This window comes from Chrysemys picta, chromosome 12, assembly GCF_011386835.1.
Source record: "Chrysemys picta bellii isolate R12L10 chromosome 12, ASM1138683v2, whole genome shotgun sequence".
Lineage (NCBI taxonomy): Eukaryota > Metazoa > Chordata > Testudines > Emydidae > Chrysemys > Chrysemys picta.
This window is the reverse complement of record NC_088802.1, coordinates 57,757,187-57,778,427: the sequence shown is the minus strand read 5'-3', so window position 1 is coordinate 57,778,427 and position 21,241 is coordinate 57,757,187. Positions and strand designations below refer to the sequence as shown.

Genomic DNA, 21,241 nt, shown 5'->3' with positions numbered 1-21,241 from the left:
CTGATGACCTGGACTTTGCTATGTGAAAGGAGTGCAAGGTCGTCGGCAAACAGCAGATGCAAGAGAAGACTAACGTAGGGGCAGCCACGTCATCACAGGTTGGCCTCAACATCCAAAAGGACAAGACCAAGATCCTCAAGATTAACTCCATCAGTAATGACCCAGTAATGACTGAATGGAAGCCCTCTGGAAGAAGTGCAGTCCTTCACCTACCTAGGCAGCAGCATCGACCAACAGGGTGGCACAGATGCAGACATCAAAGCAAGGATCAGTAAGGCAAGAGCAGCTTTCTTACAGCTCAAGAACATCTGGAGCTCCAGAGAGCTATCTTTGGCAACAAAGATTAGACTGTTCAATTCCAACGTGAAATCAGTCTTATTGTATGGAGCTGAAACTTGGAGGACAACTAAAACAACCACCAGGAAGATCCAGACCTTCATAAATAGTTGCCTTAGAAGGATTCTCCAGATCTGCTGGCCAGACATCATCAGCAACATCTACCTCTTGGAGAGGACCCGTCAACTTCCAGCAGAGGAAGAAATTAGAAGGAGAAGGTGGGGCTGGTAGGACACACACTACGCAAGCAGCCAACCAACATCACTAGACAGGCATTGCGGTGGAACCCCCAAGGCAAGCGGAAAAGAGGCCGTCCAAGAAACACCTGGCAACGCGACCTTCAGGCTGATAGCCCATTTTTATGCTATACCTGGAACCAGCTAGAGCAAATGGCCCAGGATAGAGGACTCTGGAGATCTGTGGTTGGCGGCCCATACCCCGATTGGGGTGACGGGCATGAGTGAGTGAGTATTTCCTGACACCGTAACATTGACAACAGAATATATATTTATTCACTACATTTGCAACAGTTGACTATAAAAGCATAAAACAAATCTAAATATAAATCCACACACCTTACATTCAAGTGCATTTACTAAAAAGCAGGGACAAAAAGTGATCTTACTTGCATGAAACTGACATGCAAACTCCCCTCCCCCCCTTCCCAACACAAATAAAACAGCCACAAAAATTCTGCACTTACAATTTTGTAACTACAAGAGCTTTGTTCTTCTGGAAACCCTCCATCACCACAGCCTGGCCTTAAACTAAAGCTGCTCTTTGGGAAATACAAAGGCATACACTTGAGTGTGATGGAGGTTTGTTTGTTTTAGAAATAATTTGCATACACGCTACAAGGGTGGGGTAGTGTTTTTTTGTTTGTTTTTTGCTTTGATGGGGCTTAATATATATTAACATTACTGACTGCTAGATTTTCCAATCCTAAATGCTAGACATCCCTCATTCTCAGCTCTAGGAGAGCTGGATAATTTACTAGCAGCTAATATTGATTCTGTTGTTACTGTATTTATAAGGAGGAAAAACAAGGCTCCTGCTCACTATTTTAAAAGGACTGTTGCATTATTTAAAGATGTTTGGTTCAATCTGTTTTCTTGTATAGCCTCCAAGAGGATACATTATGTTATGTTTTTATTTAGAATTAGAATTAAAAGTAATTAATACTTGCTATTGTGTAGGAGGTGGTAAAGCAGCCTTGATAACTCCTCACTTCTCCTTGAAAATATAGAATGTAACTGTCTGCTGCTCCTCTACTTTACTTTGGGTTTGCATACGTTTTATATATATATATATATATGCACAAACCTATGCAGATACACTGAACATGTATGTTATACAGACACACACTGTATTTCTTACATAAGGAAATGTAAGGGCCCAAGATCAAGACAAAATCCAATCTAGAATATTTAACCATAATCTCTATTGTAAACAATATACAGACGGTACAAAGATGAAAACACTTAAAAATTAAAATGTACTGTATATTGTACACCAAAAGAGCGAGTTTTTTTTCTGTTCCTCGCTATTTTAAAAGAAAGCAGTGCAAACTTCTTCTACAATATTGCACTTAGATTTTGCATCTGTATATTCAGGTGGTTTCCCCCATAAGCCAGTTAAATGTGTTCTCAAACCATAGGTCCAGAAAAATTGTAATTGTTCAAATATTTTGGGATGCAAAAGAAGTATTGGCTTCTCCGCAATTTGTGAGTTAAATTTTTTTTTTCCAAAGCGTAAGAAGATGTGCTAGTCTGCAAGACCCTATCTCCTATGCCCGTAAGGTTTGCTAAACAACATGGAATGTTATAAAAATACATTGTGAATATCTGGTGTGCTACGGATTTCAATCACATAAAAGTTACATAACTTGACTCCATTGAGGTCTGGTGCTACTATTGAGGCACTATGCCCCACAAGTGAAGTAGTTACGGGCTACACCTCATGTTCTGCACTTTAAAAAGTTGGACCTATAGCATGTGGAAGTTAAAACAGAAGTATCATTTCAGAGTAAGTGTTTTTATAAAGTTATTTCTTGTCAATTTATAGTAAATAGAATACTTACATTTTGCAAAACTAAGGCCTAGTCTACACTACGAGTTTAGGTCGACTTTAGCAGCATTAAATCGAATTAAGCCTGGACACGTTCACACGACGAAGCCCTTTCTTTCGATTTAAGGGACCCTTTAAACCGTTTTCTTTACTCCGCCTCCGACGAGGAGATTAGCGATAAAATCGGCCTTAGCGGGTCGGAATTGGGGTAGTGTGGATGGAATTCGATGTTATTGGCCTCCGGGAGCTATCCCACAGTGCTTCATTGTGACCGCTCTGGACAGCACTCTCAACTCAGATGCACTGACCAGGTAGACAGGAAAAGCCCCGCGAACGTTTGAATTTCATTTCCTGTTTGCCCAGCGTGAAGAGCACAGGTGACCATGCAGAGCTCATCAGCACAGGTAACTGTGATGGAGTCCCAGGATCGCAAAAGAGCTCCAGCATGGACCGAACGGGAGGTACGGGATCTGCTCGCCATATGGGGAGATGAATCAGTGCTAGCTGAACTCTGTAGCAATAAACGAAATGGCAAAATATTAGAAAAGGTCTGCAAGGCCATGAAGGACAGAGGCCATAACAGGGACACACAGCAGTGCCGCGTGAAAATTAAGGAGCTAAAGCAAGCCTACCACAAAGCCAGAGAGGCAAATGGAAGATCCGGGGCAGAGCCGCAAACATGCCGCTTCTACGCGGAGCTGCATGCCATGCTAGGGGGTGCAGTCACCACTACCCCAACCGTGTGCTATGACTCTGTCACTGGAGAAACACACAGGGAAGAGGGTTCTGAGTACGAGGAAGATGAGGATGAAGATAATGTAGATAGCTCACAGCAGCAAGGAAGCGGAGAAACCGGTTTCCCCAACAGGCAGGATATGTTTATCACCCTGGACCTGGAGCCAGTAACCCCCGAACTCACCCAAGGCGTGCTCCCAGCCCCTGAGGGCACACAGGGGACCTCTAGTGAGTGTACCTTTGTAAATATTACACATGGTTTAAAAGCAAGCGTGTTTAATGATTAATGATTAATTTGCCCTGGCAATCACGGCCAGTACAGCTACTGGAAAAGTCTGTTAACGTGTATGGGGATGGAGCAGAAATGCTCCAGGAACATCTCCAGAAAGCTCTCCTTCATGTACTCCCAAAGCCTTTGCAAAAGGTTTCTGGGGAGGGCTGCCTTATCCTGTCCGCCATGGTAGGACACTTTACCACGCCAGGCCAGTAGCACGTAGTCTGGAATCATTGCATAACAAAGCATGGCAATGTATGGGCCCGGTGTTTGCTGGCATGCAGACAACATCCATTCCTTATCGTGCTTTGTTATCCTCAGGAGAGTGATATCATTCACGGTCACCTGGTTGAAATGGGGTGATTTTATTAAGGGGACATTCAGAGGTGCCCGTTCCTGCTCGGCTGAACAGAAATGTTCCCTGCTGTTAGCCACGTGGTGGGGGGGGGAGCGGTGAAGTGATCATCCCCGATAATTGGGTGTGGGGGAGGAGGGGGGTTACTTGGGTTTGTGCTGCATGTTAACCTGGGAACCACAGCCACTCCTTTTACATTGCAAACCCATTTTAAATGGCCAACCCAATGAGTGCTTGGTATGGGAAATGAGGGCGCTACTGTTTGAAACCATTCCCACATGTTAAGAAGGTTAAAAAAGCCAAAAGACTGTGGCTTAACATGGCTGCCTGCAAGCCGAAATCTGTTGCCTGGCACTGCATGAGTGATCTCTCACACCAAACTGGCAGGCCCTCAATATAAGAGGAAAAATGCGACCTTGTAACGAAAGCACATGTGCTGTGTAACGTGAACAGCAAAATTTAACGTGAAAGAGTGTATCCATTGTTCTCTAAAATGTGTCTTTTTTAACCACCTCTCCCTTCTCCTCCACCAGCTGCAAATGTTTCTCCTTCACAGAGGCTAGTGAAGATTAGAAGGAGAAAACGGCGGACTCGGAATGACATGTTCATGGAGCTCCAGATGTCCTCCCATGCTGAAAGAGCACAGCAGAATGCGTGTAGGCAGTCAATGTCAGACTACAGAAAAGCACAGTATGAACGAGAGGAGAGGTGGCAGACTGAATCTCGGGATGAACAGAGCAAGTGGCGGGCTGAAGATGATAGGTGACGTCAGCTTGCAGACAGAAGGCAACAGTCGATGCTCCGGCTGCTGGAGCATCAAACTGATATGCTCCAGTGTATGGTTGAGCTGCAGGAAAGGCAGCAGGAGCAGAGACCGCCGCTACAGCCCCTGTGTAACCAACAGCCCTCCTCCCCAAGTTCCATAGCCTCCTCACCCAGACGCCCAAGAACACGGGGGGGGGGGGCCCTCCGGCCACCCAGTCACTCCACCCCAGACGATTGCCTGAGCATCAGAAGGCAGGCCTTCAATAAGAGTTAAAGTTTTAAACTGCGATGTGTCCTTTTCCTTCCCTCCTCCCCCACCCATCCCGGGCTACCTGGGCAATTATCCCCCTAGTTGTGTGATGAATTAATAAAGAATGCATGAATGTGAAGTAACAACGACTTTATTGCCTCTGCAAGCGGTGCTTGAAGGGGGGAGGGGAGGGTGGGTTGGTTTACAGGGAAGTAGAGTGAACCGGGTGGGGCGAAGGGTTCAAGGAGAAACAAACAAAAGTTTCACACCGTAGCCTGGCCAGTCACAAAACTAGTTTTCAAAGCTTCTCTGCTGCGCACCGCGCCCAGCTGTGCTCTTCTAACCGCCCTGGTGTCTGGCTGTGCGTAATCAGCGGCCAGGCGATGTGCCTCAACCTCCCACCCCGCCATAAATGTCTCCCCCTTACTCGCACAGATATTGTGGAGCGCACAGCAAGCAGCAATAACAATGGGGATATTCTTTTCGTTGAGGTCTGAGCGAGTCAGTAAGCTGCGCCAGCGCGCTTTTAAACATTCAAATGCACATTCCACCACCATTCGGCACTTGCTCAGCCTGTAGTTGAACAGGTCCTGACTACTGTCCAGGCTGCCTGTGTACGGCTTCATGAGCCATGGCATTAAGGGGTAGGCTGGGTCCCCAAGGATAACTATAGGCATTTCAACATCCCCAACGGTTATTTTCTGGTCCAGGAAGAAAGTCCCTTCCTCCAGCTTTCAAAACAGACCAGAGTGCCTGAAGACGTGAGCATCATGTACCTTTCCCGGCCATCCCATGTTGATGTTGGTGAAATGTCCCTTGTGATCCACCAGGGCTTGCAGCAGCATTGAAAAGTACCCCTTGCAGTTTATGTACTCGGTGGCTTGGTGCTCTGGTGCCAAGATAGGGATATGGGTTCCGTCTATCGCCCCACCACAGTTTGGGAATCCCATTGCAGCAAAGCCATCCACTATGGCCTGCACGTTTCCCAGAGTCACTACCCTTGATATCACCAGGTCTTTCATTGCCCTGACAACTTGGATCATAGCAGCCCCCACAGTAGATTTGCCCACTCCAAATTGATTCCCGACTGACTGGTAGCTGTCTGGCGTTGCAAGCTTCCACAGGGCTATCGCCACTCACTTCTCAACTGTGAAGGCTGCTCTCATCCTGGTATTCTGGAGCTTCAGGGCAGGGGAAAGCAAGTCACAAAGTTCCATAAAAGTGCCCTTACACATGCGAAAGTTTCGCAGCCACTGGGAATCGTCCCACACCTGCAGCATGGCGGTCCCACCAGTCTGTGCTTGTTTCCCGGGCCCAGAATCGGCGTTCCACGGCATGAACCTGCCCCAGTAACACCATGATTTGTACATTGCTGGGGCCTGTACTTTGTGAGAGGTCTATGTCCATAATTAATTTCCTCATCACTCTCGTCGCCATGCTGCAATCGCCTCCTTGGCTGGTCCTGATTTTGCTTTGGCATGTCCTGGCTCTGCATATACTCCAGGACAATGCGCGTGGTGTTCATAGTGCTCATAATTGCCGCGGTGATCTGAGCGGGCTCCATGATCCCAGTGCTATGGCATCTGGTCTGAAAAAAGGCGCGAAACTAGTATCTGACGGACGGAGGGAGGGAGGGGCGAGTGATGACATGGCTACTATTGAGGCACTATGCCCCCCAAGTGAAGTACGACATGGCGTACAGGTACAGGGAATTAAAATCAACAAAGGTGGCTGCGCATCAGGGAGAAACACAAACAGCTGTCACATAGAATGCCCCCCCCCCAAAGATTGAACTCAAAACCCTGGGTTTAGCAGGCCGTTGATTTCACGGAGGGAGGGGGAAGCAAATGAATACAGAACAAATCTATTTTTTACATCGACAGTGCAGCATGACTGATAGCCCTCGGCATCTTCTGGGCGCTTGGCAGAAAATACTGGGCGCTTGGCAGAAAATAGCATACTACGACTGATAGCCATCATCGTCGAGACTGCCTAGGTGCCCATGATTGACAGCCACTGCAGTACGACGACGACGGATACCAGTTGTAATATACCATCTTCTACCAAAAGGCAAGGGGCTGCTGCTGTGTGCAATGCAGCCCCACGTCTGCCAGCACCCAGATCGCCGATGAAGGCTACCAGGCATACTGCCCCGTCTACTGCCAAAAGGCAATTAGCTGCTGCTGTGTAGCAATGCAGTACCACATCTGCCGGAACCCAGAGGACATATGGTGACGGTGAGCTGAGCTGAGCTGAGCGGGTATGTTGTCTGCACAGGTAACCCAGGTAAAAAGGCGCGAATCGATTGTCTGCCATTGCTCTGATGGAGGAGGAGGTGCCTGATGACATGTACCCAGAACCCCCCGCGACACTGTTTTGCATCATTCAGGCATTGGGATCTCAACCCAGAATTCCAATGGGCGACGGAGACTGCGGGAACTGTGGGATAGCTACCCACAGTGCAACGCTCCGGAAGTTGACGCTAGCCTCGGTACTGTGGACACGGTCCGCTGAATTCATGCACTTAGAGCATTTTATGTGGGGACACACACAATCAGCTGTATACAACCGATTTCTATAAAACCAGCTTCTATAAATTCGACCTAATTTCGTAGTGCAGACATACCCTAAGTCATGGCTCTAAGGAAACATTTTCCCCTTTCTCCTGTCTGATATATTTTCCAGTTACTGTTTTTAAGGTAGCACTGGAAAACCTAAGAACTGGCATTTTTACAGCATTAGGAGAAAACAATGGTGTACAGAATAATTCTCCAGGGGAACTGCATGGCTCACGAACTGGTGTAGGAAAAGCTTATACCTATTTTCATTGCCTCAGTGATATGTTCTGAGAATGTGTTAACTTGTCCTTGGTAAGCGGTTAAGATACAGAAAGAATAAATATATAATTTAGAGTCTTAGGATAAGTCACCCTATATTAGTTCGACTTACAGTCACCGCAGTAATTACTGCAGTGGTGCTTGTCCATACTACACTCATTGGGTCGGTGGCGCATGTCCCCAGTAGGAATGCTTCCACTGACCTAAGAGGGGCAGTTGGGGAAACTGGGAAAGCCCAGTCTCTCAACTCCATTGGCAGCTCCCTTCCAGGAGACTAGCTGCCACACAGGCTCCTGGGTTCCTGGCAGGCTGCCCCTCACCCTCTGCTCCCCATTCTCCACTGGGGTAAGGGGTGGGCCTCCCTATTCCCTGCCAGGAGAAGGGGGAAGCTGCTCAGGGCTTCTTCCCCCTCCCCCCACCTGCTCCCTGCCAGAAGCCAGACATCCTAGTTAAATTCAACACCATTCAGCAACTGCCCACTAAACTCAACTGAAATGAGACCCAAGTGTTACAACCCACAAGAGACTAGACTTATGCGCCACAGGCACATCCTCTGCAGCCTTTCCTTTCCCCAAAACCATTTTTATAATGTATTTTAATGATTCTCTTCATTCATCAAAAAAAAAAAAAAAGTGTTCTGCATAAGGCTATAATTTAGTCATGGGTATTTTTAGTACAAATCATGGACAGGTCACAGCCAATAAAGAAAAATTCACAGCCTGTGACCTATCCATGACTTATACCAATGACTTAATCTCAGGGAGCAGGCACTGCTAGGAGGAGCGCTCTGGGGGGGGCACCCTGGGGAGGGCCTGCTGTGGGGAGAAGCCTCAGGGGGCCGCTGCTCAGCAGGGGGGCTAAGGGCACCAGGTGCCAGAGGCCGCTGACGGTGGCTGCTCCTGCCACCCCCGGGACCGCTGCTCACATGGTCCCCGGGGCCAGCCACACTGGCTGCTTCTCAGGTGGTCCCCAGGGCCAGCTGCCCATGGCCATCCAAGCAGTGGCTGGTGCGGCTGGCCCTGGGGTTGCCTGAGCGCCTGGCTGTGGAGCTGCTTCAGCAGTGGCGTGTATGGCTGTCCCCAGGGCTACCTGAGCGACCTTGGGGTCAGCCACACTGGCCACTGCCGAAGTCACGGAGGTTGTGTAAAATCAGATTCTATGACTTCCATGACCGACACGGAACCCTAGTTATGCGTTGGGTTAAATCCCATTGAAATTGGTGGGCATAACAGCTGCCTTTCCATTCAGGCTAAATGAGGGAGCAGTTAAATGCCTCTTTGTTTAATAATAGCTGAAACACTAGAGGTCACTGTCCAAAACCCTGAACTCCATGGTAAAGCTGATTAAGAGGAAGCTATTCCATGCGGTCTGAGGGATTGCCTGGGGACTCACATAGCAAATGTAGGGACTAGGGCATTGATTGTGGAGCTGTTTGTGTCTATTTGGGGTGTTTTTAGCACAAGAAATGAAGACACCAAACAGCAGGTCCCAGGGCAGAAAAGCCAAGGACACAGGCAGAATAAGTACTGGGAGCGTAGTGCTGAGAAAAGCTAAGGCCAGGTCTACACTATGGGAACTATATCAACATAGCTATGGTGTGCTAGCAATGCTGGCATAACCCTATAGCATAGCTACAGTGACAAAAGGTCCTCCTCTCTCCACTGTAGGAGCACCACCTCCCTGAGCAACTATAGCTAGACTGACAGAAGCACTGTTTTGTCAATCTCCATGCTTCTATACCAGGAGGTTAGGCTGGCATAGCTATGTTTTTCAGGGAAGTGGATATTTCCCACCCCCCCACCGCCCCAAAGTGACATAGCCCAAAAGCTCTCTCAGGCCTAGTCTACTCTTAAAATTTAGGTCAACATGGTTAAGTGATTGGAAATGGGGCTTCGACTTGTAAGCAGGGACACTGAATGCAGCAGGACTCAAACACTAAGAGACAAGGAAACAGGACTTTGTACATTCTTTGTAAATAAAAAAAGATTGCATCAAATAAACCACCTGACTACATCACCCATTTTACCTCTGAAAATTCCAAGACTCCAAATTTTTATCTAACTGATCAGGTCAAAAGGGGTGTAATGCATGCATAGGGCCAAATCCTGCTCACCTTACTTCTCCAATTAGTAATATTAAGTCAGTGAGACTATATACAGGAGTGATAGATAGGATGACCAGATGTCCCATTTTTAAAGGGACAGTCCTGTTTTGGGGGACTTTTTCTTAGATAGGCACCTATTGCCCCATCCCATTTTTTCCCCCACAGTTGCTATCTGGTCACCCTAGTGATAGAGAGATTTTTCCCCTAATGAAAAGGGAGAGTAACTTAGGGAGTTACTTTTAATTATTTTTAGCACTCTACTAGTATTCAGGGTATGTGAAGAAGCAAAGTCAGCATATTGCTGTACAGAAGTAAGGAGTCAATCTCATGCTGATATCTAATAGCATAGGATGTAACAGCTGCTAGCGTTGTGTGACTTTTCAACCAATTTCAGTAGCAGATGCCTGCATGTGTCAGCGCAGTAGTTACCAATAGGAGTCAGTGTATGTGCAATGCACATAGGCTGTAAAGAAAACAAGGTAAGCCTAGGTAAGGATTAATACTGCTCATTTCATTTTCTTTAGATGCTATTTAGGAATAGCAATTATGTGATTTGCTAAGAACAGGGTCTGAGTGCCTTTCAGTGTACAATATTTACAATAAAAATCCCAATTAAGAAAATTACATGTTTAGCTAAAACTCAGAAATACACTTACTTAAAACAAAGTAATAGATATTATTCTTATTATCCAACTTAGATTAGGGCTGAGCCAAAAAAAAAATCTAAAAATAACTAAAAGTAAGATGTTTCAAAAACCTTCTGGAGACCAGTAAGTTCCTGAGATTTTTTTCCCTCATCTCATTCTTTCTCCTTGAGAAAGAACACAGAAAGGGAAGTTACGTTTAATTGTACCACACAAACACAAACAATTTCACCCATATTGAATGAAAATGTACATATCATTCCTCTCTAATTCAAATATATTTTCTTCCAAGTGAGAATTTTCTGGTGATGCATAGCAGGATTTCTACATTTGGTAACAAAGGCTGCTTAGTTTACTTAAAATGTTACAAACACAGAGCTCCACCTCTCACTGATAAATCCAGTTTTAGGTGAAAAGGATTCTTAACAAAGCTTCCAAACAGTGATTTGATTAGCTGATTGGCTCCCAGTTGGTCAAGCAGATGGCCCAGCCCTAAACTAGTTCCGTTTCTAAAATAGTGTTGAAATTATCTCACTCTTCCCTAAATGCTTTGCCACTCATCCTGTGTCACTCACACACACGTTTCTGGGTTAGTTACAATTTCCCCATTTTTTTCAGGTTCATCTTTCAGAAATTGTTCTACTTCAATAGAGTCCACCTTGGCATCTTCAGGTGTTTTGTCTTCGGATTTGTTTAACTCTTCTCTTTCTGCTGCCTCCTCTTTTGTTTGTGGCACTTCTGATTTTTTCTTAACACAGAAGAAATTTCCTAAAGCCATCACAAGGGCTGAAGTAACAACTTCAACTCCAGCAATAATAAAAACAAACATATACGTGCCTGTTGCATCCAAGAGTTTGCCTGAAAGACAAAATTCACAGGTAATTAACAAAAAATGCTTCTCTTGTAATAAATCTTTTTTTTTTTTAAACAAAATTAATTTTCCAAATGATTCTTGAAGTGAAAAATCTTACAGGAGTACTGGCATTTTGAGGTAAGATTTTCAAACGTGCCTAAAATTTGGGAACATAGGTCCCACTGAAAGTCTGTTCCCAAATCACTTAGGTGCTTTTGAAAAATTTACCCTTGAAGTCCAATTGATTTTTAAAACAAGTCAAAATAGTTTCACATACATTATGTGCCCTGGGGTTCCTGGCTAATGTCAGTGGTTTTACAGTTTCCTATTTAAAAAAAAAAAAAATTTCCCCCTCCCCTGTTTTGTGTCAAAGACCCACGCTAACAAAAGGGGATAACTGCCAAGCTAACTATGGCAGGAGGTGGGGTTGGGGGTGTGTGAAACTGACTGTATACAATGTGCTGTCAAATGGACAAGGTAAACAAACTGAAAAAAATAACCAATTTCTTTCAATTCTATTAATCTTACATAATTTATAACAAAAGACCAGAAAGAAGTGTGATTTTTAAATCAACGTTGGGTTCTTTTTAAGTGACATATAAAGGGTCTGATTCTGCATCCTTACCTTCACCATGCTTCTCTGTTTGCACATGAAATTTTCCAGGCCCATTGTTTACATTTAGAAATCTATGTACCTGATTGCACTTGTGAATCATAGAACTTGAAGCAGGCTGACCAGATAGCAAGTGTGAAAAATCGGGATGGGGGTGGAGGGTAATAGGTGCCTATATAAGAAAAAGCCCCAAATATCAGGACTATCCCTATAAAATCAGGACATCTGGTCACCCTAACTAGAAGGGACCTCAAAGGGTCATCTAGTCCAATCCCCTGCACAAGACCGGACTAAGTATTACCTGTCAGGGATGGTCTAGATGTTTGTCCAACCTGCTCTTAAAAATCCCCAATGATGGAGATTCCACAACCTCCCTAGGCAATTTATTCCAGTTCTTAACCACCCTGACAGTTAGGAAGGTTTTCCTAATGTCCAACCTAAACGTCCCTTGCTGCAATTTAAGCCCATTGCTTCTTGTCCTATCCTCAGAGGTTAAGAACAATTTTTCTCCCTCCTCCTTGTAACAACCTTTTATGTGTTTGAAAACTGTTATGTCCCCTCTCAATCTTCTCTTCTCCAGACTAAACAAACCCAATTTTTTCAATCTTCCTTCATAGGTCATGTTTTCTAGACCTTTAATAATTTTTGTTATTCTTCTCTGGACTTTCTCAAATTGTCCACATCTTTCCTGAAATGTGGCACCCAGAACTGGACACAATGCTCCAGTTGAGGCCTAATCAGCATGGAGTAGAGCGGAAGAATTACTTCTCGTGTCTTCCTTACAATACTTTTGCTAATACACCCCGGAATGATGTTTGCTTTTTTTGCAACAGCATATTTAGCTTGTGATCCACTAAGACCCCCAGATCACTTTCCACAGTACTCCTTCCTAGCCAGTCATTTCCCATTTTATATGTGTGCAACTGATTGTTCCTTCCTAAGTGGAGTACTTTGCATGTGTCTGAAGTAAATAGGATGAAATTCCATAAGGACCATTTCTCCAGTTTGTCCAGATCATTTTGAATTTTAATCCTATCCTCCAAAGCACTTGCAACCTCTCCCAGCTTGATATCGTCCACAAACTTTATAAGTGTACTCTCTATGCCATTATCTAAATCACTGATGAAGATATTGAACAGAACCAGACCCAGAACCGATCCCTGCAGGACCCCACTCGTTATGCCATTCCAGCATGACCTTGAACCACTGATAACTACTCCCTGGAAACAATTTTCCAACCAGTTATGCACCCACCTTATAGTAGCTCCATCTAGGTTGTATTTCCCTAGTTTGTTTATGAGAAGGTCATGCGAGACTATATCAAAAACCACATCTACCACTTCCCCCCTATCCACAAGGCTTGTTACCTTGTCAAAGAAAGCTATCAAGTTGGTTTGACATGATTTGTTCTTGATAAATCTGTGCTGACTATTATTTATCATATTATCTTCTAGGGGTTTGCAAACTGATTGCTTAATTATTTGCTCCATTATCTTTCCGGGTACAGAAGTTAAGCTGACTGGTCTGTAATTCCCCGGGTTGTCCTTATTTCCCTTTTTATAGATGAGCACTATATTTGCCCTCTTCCAGTCTTCTGGAACGTCTCCCGTCTTTCATGCCTTTTCAAAGATAATTGCTAATGGCTCAGATATCTCCTCAGTTAGCTCCTTGAGTATTCTAGGATGCATTTCATCGGGCCCTGGTGATTTGAAGACATCTAACTTGTCTAAGTAATCATGATCTTAGACATCCATGTGTCAGAAGTTGTTCCCACAATTATGTGGCTCCAATATGTAGGCACAAACAGGGAGAAGACTGTCTTTTAAAAATATGTTTCAAAATTAGTAGATGCTTGCGTTTTTATAGTAAATGCATTTTTAAGGCATTTAACAGCAATAACTTTTGTCAAACATAAATATACTTATTGGGAGAGTATTTTAAGACATTTTTCAGCTTGTAGAACAGGGCTTAGGAATGCTCTCTTGTTATGTCAACTTTAAAATATACTGTATTGTTTAAATGTCCTGAAACTTGCAAAACAACAAACACAAAACAACAATCATAATAAGCTGGGATAGAGCTGACCATGACTCAAGGCAGCTATTGATACATTTCAATATAAACTATTTGCATGGGCAGATAAAGCCTGTACTACTTACACCTGCCTCTTTTCACTCCTGATAGCATTTTCCCTTCCACCCAAGTGCTGCATTTCATATGCTTTTAGATTTAACTTTCACTTAGCGAGCAAAATCTGGAGCACAGAACTGTCTCACAATTCAGCTTCTTAATTCAATTAAATTCAGGTGGACCCAGGGGTAGGAGTATTATTGAAGTGGTGATTGGGCCCTCAGCTGCTTGGAAAGGTTCTCGTTTTACAAGAGACTAAATTAAAGAATAGATACCCCCCCCAAAAAACAAAAACAAACAAAATCTTACAAATAAAATAAACTGTAGAGTGAAGTTATATTGCATGAAGTCACCACCATATTTTTTTCAAAAAATTATTTTTAATACATGTCACTGTCACCTAATTTGCAGGACTGTGCAGAGCACTCTGCATGGGCTTGCACAGAGGCGGGCGGGTGGATGACATTAGATAGAAAAGGATAATGCACTGGAATGGGTTACCTATGGAGGTGGAATCTCCTTCCTTAGAGGTTTTTACGGTCAGGCTTGACAAAGCCTTGGCTGGGATGATTTAGTTGGGGATTGGTCCTGCTTTAAGCAGGGGGTTGTACTAGATGACCTCCTGAGGTCCCTTCCAACCCTGATATTCTATGATTCTAAGGGCTGGTCCACACTAAGCCCCCAGTTCGAACTAAGATACGCAACTTCAGCTACGTGAATAACGTAGCTGAAGTCGAAGTATCTTAGTTCGAACTTAAAGGTACTTACCGCGGGTCCACACGTGGCAGGCAGGCTCCCCCGTCGACTCTGCCTACTCCTCTCGTGGAGCAGGATTACCGGCGTCGACGCCGAGCACTTCCGGGATCGATTTATCGCGTCTAGACAAGACGCGATAAATCGATCCCAGAAGATGGGTTGCTTGCAGCCGAACCAGCGGGTAAGTATAGACGTACCCTAAGTGTTGTGTGAAAAAATAATTTCCTTTGATCAGTTTTGAATTTCCCACTTCCTTTTAATTTCCCTTTGTTCTTGTATGATGAGATAGGGAGAACAGAAGCTCTCAATCTTTTACCACATCAGCTCTTATTGTCTCCTTTCTAAGGTAACAATCCCAATCTTTTCAATCCCTCTTCATGAGAGATTTCAGAGTAGCAGCCGTGTTAGTCTGTATCCGCAAAAAGAACAGGAGTACTTGTGGCACCTTAGAGACTAACAAATTTATTAGAGCATAAGCTTTCGTGGACTACAGCCCATGCATCCGAAGAAGTGGGCTGTAGTCCACGAAAGCTTATGCTCTAATAAATTTGTTAGTCTCTAAGGTGCCACAAGTACTCCTGTTCTTCATGAGAGAGTTTTTCACATGACACTAATTATTCACTTCGTGAAGTTTTCCTCCACCTTCAAATTCCCTATGGGGAGGTAGAATCTGTTCCATTGGGTTTTTAAATAGGGAAAGATTTCAGAGATGGGCCTGAACAAACCCCCAAATCCAAACAGGTCTGAACTTTACAAGAGTTGTGAACTTTCTGGCTTAGACCCATCTCTGATTCTAACAGCAATAAGTTATGTGACTGTGTGCATCGTTAGATCTATGGCGTTTACTTCTTGGGTGACTAATGTTACTTGGCTTTCTATCTCTTGTCTCAACACACATAAGTAGGCACCACTGTTTGAATAACACAAATGGTGTTAAACTCTTAATTGAATGGAATATTTACCTGCTGATGGTGGACCGATTAGAACAGCTAGAGCTTCAGCCAGAAGCACCAAGCCAATGGCACTGGAAAACTTCTGAGTACCCACAATAGCCATGAGAACTTCAAACTGAAGAGCACCTACCATTCCATAGGAAATGCCAAAGAAAATGCAGAAGACCGCCAAGCCACCATAATTGGTAGACATGGAACCTATGAGATCTGTAAAACCATTAAAAATCATAGCAAAACTAAAGAGATAAACACAGCGTGGTCTGACCCACTTCAGACCAGCTACCACTCCACAAATAGGCCGGGCAAAGATATCAACGAACCCAAGAATGCTCAGAAGAAAAGCTGATTTGGTGTCTGGATATCCCAAATCCTTGGCATAGCTCACCACAAAGACTGGAGGCACAAAGAGGCCCAGCACCATGATGGAGGCAGCCACAGTGTAGACTAAAAAACCAACATCTTTAAAGACACTGAAATCCAGAAGCTTTTTCTTTGTTTTCTTCTCAGTAAGTTCTTTAGCAGCTTCAGATTTCTTAGGAGGTTCCAAAGGCCTCATTAATGCCCCACAAACACAGCAGTTGAGCAGCATTCCACCCAGTATAAGGAATCCCCCTCGCCAGCCATACTCATGTTGCAGTATTTGCCCCAGAGGAGAGAGGGTACAAAGAAACACAGGGCTTCCAGCAGCAGCAAGCCCATTAGCTAAAGGGCGGCGTTTGTCAAAGTAGCGATTTAACATGATGAGTGATGGCTGGAAGTTGAGTGCCAGACCCAAACCTGAAATAGAGAGCACACAAAAGTCAGGCGTGAGCTGCAGTGTCTATATAAAAATCTCCACCGTCACAACATTCTTTGATTCACAAATACGGACAAAAAAGGTCAGGCTTCTCTTATGTCAACTGGAGGAAAGATTCCAGAATAATCAAAAACCATTAAAAATGTTCCATCATAATATTATTCCTGCACGCAATGGCTAACATAACAGAAGAGTTAACATTTGTTAGAACTAGTCTGACTAGTTCCTTCCAGGTTGACTTGGGCTCTTCAGAGAGGCCCATTACTGAGGATCTAATGCTTTAGGTGTTTGCCATTGATACCAGTGCGAACGTCAGAATCTGAGATGGAGCTAACTTGCGCATTGTCAGTCACCCACACCTACTTACCAGTAATGACACCTGCAGTGAGATAAAGCTGAATGATGCTGGTACAGAAGGAAGCTGTCACCATACCCAGCGAAGCAAAGAGCCCTCCAACCAGCATGACTGGACGACAGCCAAACCAATTGACACACATGCTACACAGGGGACCTGAGGAAGAGGAACAAGAATATGCTTGATACAGTAACCAGGACAATCCAATTTCTCTATTGATTTAATCTATAGATTCGCATTTCTTCCCACACTTTGTGCACATCTCCTCTCTGGTAACTCTCCATACTCAGCACTTTGCAACTTCAGAGTGCTGTGAAACTTTCTTTTTCTACGGAGGATGATGAAAAGGAAGTTACAGAGACTCTCTTTTTATAGACATGATGGATGTACCCAGGGAACTGACAATTCATATGTTGCCCTATAGTTAATTTTTTCGAAATGCCTGTTTTGCACGCAGATTAACAATAAGCACTTAAGACCTTTCCTTCTAATGTGAATTTTATTTGTTTGTGTCCCAGACTACATTGTTTTAAAAAACAGATATAATTTACCTGTTCCATAGAGCATAGCCAGTAGAATGGAGGAAATCCATGCTGTGTCACTGTATCCAACACCAAACTCCCGGATAAGCTCTTTAAAGAAGACACTAACAGCCTTTGGAAAGGCATAGGAAAATCCAGTGATGACAAACCCTCCAAAGAGAATGGCCCAGCCCCAACCCCCATCAGGGGCTTTGACACCAGATGGAGCATCATCAACCACCACAGCTCCCATAGTGAAACTCAATGGGTTGCCTAAGAAATAATAAAAATACAGTTACTAGAATCCATAGATACATATTGGAATGATAATCCACTCAAGTTTATTCCACAGGAAGGAGGTGTTGTATATGCAGACACATGAAACGTGAAAACATTCTAAATATAGTGGCCGAAGACTTGGGAACAGAGGTTTGTTTGTTTTTTCCTCCTAATAAACAGAAAATCTGTAGCCATTATGCAGAAATGTAATTATTTGGTAGAATTTTTAATGGATATACATCACAGATCACCTGAAGTTCAAATAGAGAGGATTTCAACCAAAAAGATAGTTTTATAGAGAACTAAGATAAATTCATTATTTCTTGGTTTCTCTTTGCATATCATAAATATGTTAAGCCCACTTGCTATACAGGAAACTCTGCTTTCCTTATGCTGCGAGGACTGTTTGTCAATAACCTTACAAGACCTAGATGCTAGCAAGGAAGGGTGATTCAGTGCTTAGGGCAGTAGCCTAGCATTTGGGAGACCAGGGTTAAAGCCTCTGCTCTGCCACAGACTTCCTGTGTGATCTTGGACAAGTCACTCTGTGCCTCACTTCCCCATCTGTAAAATGGGCATGCTAGTACCTCACATGGACGTTGTTAGGATAAATACTTTATATAGCTTTTGAGGCATTCAGATACAATGGTAATGGGTGCGGGGGCAGAGAAATACAATAGATTAGATAGACACAGACAGACCGACCTACAGTGGTGACACACCTGCAGGCAATTTTCAAAGAACTAAAAACAGTTATAAATCATAGCAATTGTGATTCTTCAGTAGGATTGAAGGAAGAAACTGCCCCCTCATACTCACCCCTCTCAGGTTATGGGCCTGAGAGTGAGTGACAGGATGAACACTGATGCTGTCACTGTGACAGAGAAACAGAGAGTTTGAAAGGAGAGAGGGCCTGAGACTCAGGAGATCTGGATTCAGTTCTTGACTCTGCCAGACGCTGCCTCTGTGACATTGGGCATGTCACTTAAATTCTTTATGCCTCAAATCTCTATCTTGAAAGTGCAGATAATACTGTAGTCAACCAGGCCTTGGGGCGGTCAGGCCTAGTGGTTGAAATGAGCATTTTTCCTGCTGGTTATAGCTGGGTCCAGGGTGGGCAGAGTCCAGGAATGAGCCAAGGGTCAGTGCCACAGAGATAGAAGCCAAATGCCAGAGCTGGAAGGTCAACCAGGAGCATAAGCCAGAGGCAGAGCTGGGGATTGAAACCAGAAGCAGAGGGGGAATAGGGGCTACAACAGGGACTGGTAGCAAGTTGGAGCAGGGCTGGAACAAGAGCAAGTGCAGCTGTGGACATAGTACATACTGAGCAAGCCCCTGATTTTTGTTTTTGTCACATCAGCTTCATCATACAAGGCTAGGACATCCACTGGTTTCATTCATTTTTGGCTAAGGTTTTTTTGTTTTGTTTTAAATATATCCTTTTACTCAGGCTAGGATCCTTAAGGACATGCAGCATGGCCTTTTTTGCACTATTCCATTTCCTTGACAGTCTCACTAATCCTTTAGGGAAAAAGGAAACTGCACAAGGAGAACATTGTGCATCACTATCAGAATCCACAGTATTTCAGGAATAAAATACAACCATTGTAAGTGACGAACACCTAATAAAAGTTTGCCTAGTGATACTATCTCCCTCCTTGGTTATGGTTGTGATAAGGAATTTTGTTTAAATTGGAAACAGATAATTCAGTCCCGCTGCCCACACTGCAGAATTCTGCCCTCCTCCCTCATACATTGGGTTTAATAACTGGATAGGGGAAAGACTTTTTGTGGGACCCTCTTGTTAGAATACTTGAGGAACGTCAGTGGTTCATTAATTTGAATTCATTAGTACTCAATTAAAAAAAAAAAACACACCTTGGTCACCAAATTGAGAGTTCACCTGAATGAAAATCTGAGTGTCCACTGTCACGGGAAAGTCACACTAAAACTATAAAATTTATCTTATTATTGCATTATATGGGCCTGCTTGGGGTAAGTGGCATATGATCTTACATAATATATTGTACACATGCTCAAAATATGGGATGAGGGCCTGACAAAATAAATTATGCCAGCAGGTTATGCTGAAGACACAATAACCCTCTTAACATTCAAATTATGACACAATTTTTGAGTTAAATGTCAGATAAGCTACTAATATATATCTCAGCATCATTGCACTTCACAAAATTCAAGATAACAAAGCTAAAGAGCCAATTAATAAAGAAGATGGAAACTAGCTCAGTCTGAGGAAGTGTTCAGACTCCTGAATTTAGTATCATACTAAAACAATACATTGAAACTTTCTAGCCCTAAATAGTTTTCCCATAGGAGTTTGTTTTATATGCATGTCACAGGGCGAGTTATTCTTTTAAAGGCAGGCATAGGTCCAGTCCATCCTTCCTCCTAGTTCTGACTCTTTAAGGACATGCAGTTTAGCTGTATCCATGTTAGGTGCAGTATATTAGAGAGACAAGGGGGTGAGGTAACATCGTTCATTGGTCCAATTTCTGTTGATGCAAGACACAACCTTCAGTTGAGAGAGAGAGAGACAAGATTTTGAACAAAAGTTGGTCCAATAAATGATATTACCTCACTCACCTGGTCTCTTTAAGGACAGGTATTCTGGGACTTGTAGTTGCATGAAAAGTCATATGACAGCAGTCTTTAAAAAAAGCTTGCGGGGGGGACAAGGCTAATATGCTCTGCTCAGTGTGAGGGAGACCTAGGTAAGAAACCCATAGAAGGGAGCTGATGGAGAAGGGGCTTGAGGGAACCTATCTGGAAGAAGATTGAGGAAAGGGTTGGGGAAGAGGCCTAGGGGGATGGCAAGCAAGTGCTTTGGAGATAAGAAGCAGGATTTATTTTTTAGGTGGAGTGGACAGCAGCTTCATAGAGCCTAACGTAGAGGGAGGGTTGCTAACTGTCATGATTTTATTGAGAGTCATGTGATAGCTAGTGTTTTTCTTAAAGCCATAGTTCTGGGAATTGAATGTCAGAATCTCAACTTTTAATTTCAAAGAGTATGTTTATAGCTTTCATAATTGCAGAGAAAAGCTTGAAAACAAAAAGCCTAATGGCTCAAAACCTAGAAGGCAAATAAGACCCAACATCTCATGATTTTTGGGCCTAATTAATGATTTTTGAAAGCTAGGGATTGGCAATGCTGGCACACAGAAGAGGTGTGGAAATGCCTCCAGCCATGGTGGGGGAGCTTAAAGAGAGAAAGCCTTAGACCACAGAGAGACTGAAGTAATGTTTTGTCTCCATTTTCCTAGAGTGTAAGACTGGTCACAGACCTCACTTTGGGGGTGGGGTCCTACACTTATTTGGACAGATCACTTAAAAATCGCCAACCCACCAAATCACCCTACCAGGCAAAGGAAATCTGAAGTGGTGGAGAAATCTGCATGCAAGAGAGGTAAGATGCCCATTACTAAGCAATACTTCTATTCTCTTATGAAATATCAAGACTGTGATTGTTGATTCATTATGCATTTTGTACTTGGCTCACTGTGCCTTATTCCTGATAAATGCACTTCAAAACCAGTGTGTAGACCTCGCTATCTTTCTGGTACAGACTTGCTGTCTAGACAGCTGCGTGCTGAATACATG

At 43.8% G+C, this 21,241-nt stretch overlaps 1 protein-coding gene across 6 annotated transcripts in view; it reads right to left on the bottom strand.

Moving 5' to 3' along the window:
• Positions 1–825: 825 nt before the first annotated feature.
• SLC16A3 (solute carrier family 16 member 3) overlaps positions 826–21,241 on the bottom strand; it is a 45,062-nt gene continuing 24,646 nt past the window's right edge. For all 6 annotated transcript variants that reach the window (XM_065563837.1, XM_024104728.3, XM_005283096.5 and 3 more), the window contains 4 exons: positions 17,375–17,617; positions 16,836–16,979; positions 15,682–16,449; positions 826–11,225 (listed from right to left, as the gene is read on the bottom strand). In XM_065563837.1, coding sequence (XP_065419909.1) covers positions 10,939–11,225; positions 15,682–16,449; positions 16,836–16,979; positions 17,375–17,597 — 1,422 coding nt within the window. In that variant the 5' untranslated portion in view covers positions 17,598–17,617 and the 3' untranslated portion in view covers positions 826–10,938. The remainder of the gene's footprint in view (positions 11,226–15,681; positions 16,450–16,835; positions 16,980–17,374; positions 17,618–21,241) is intronic.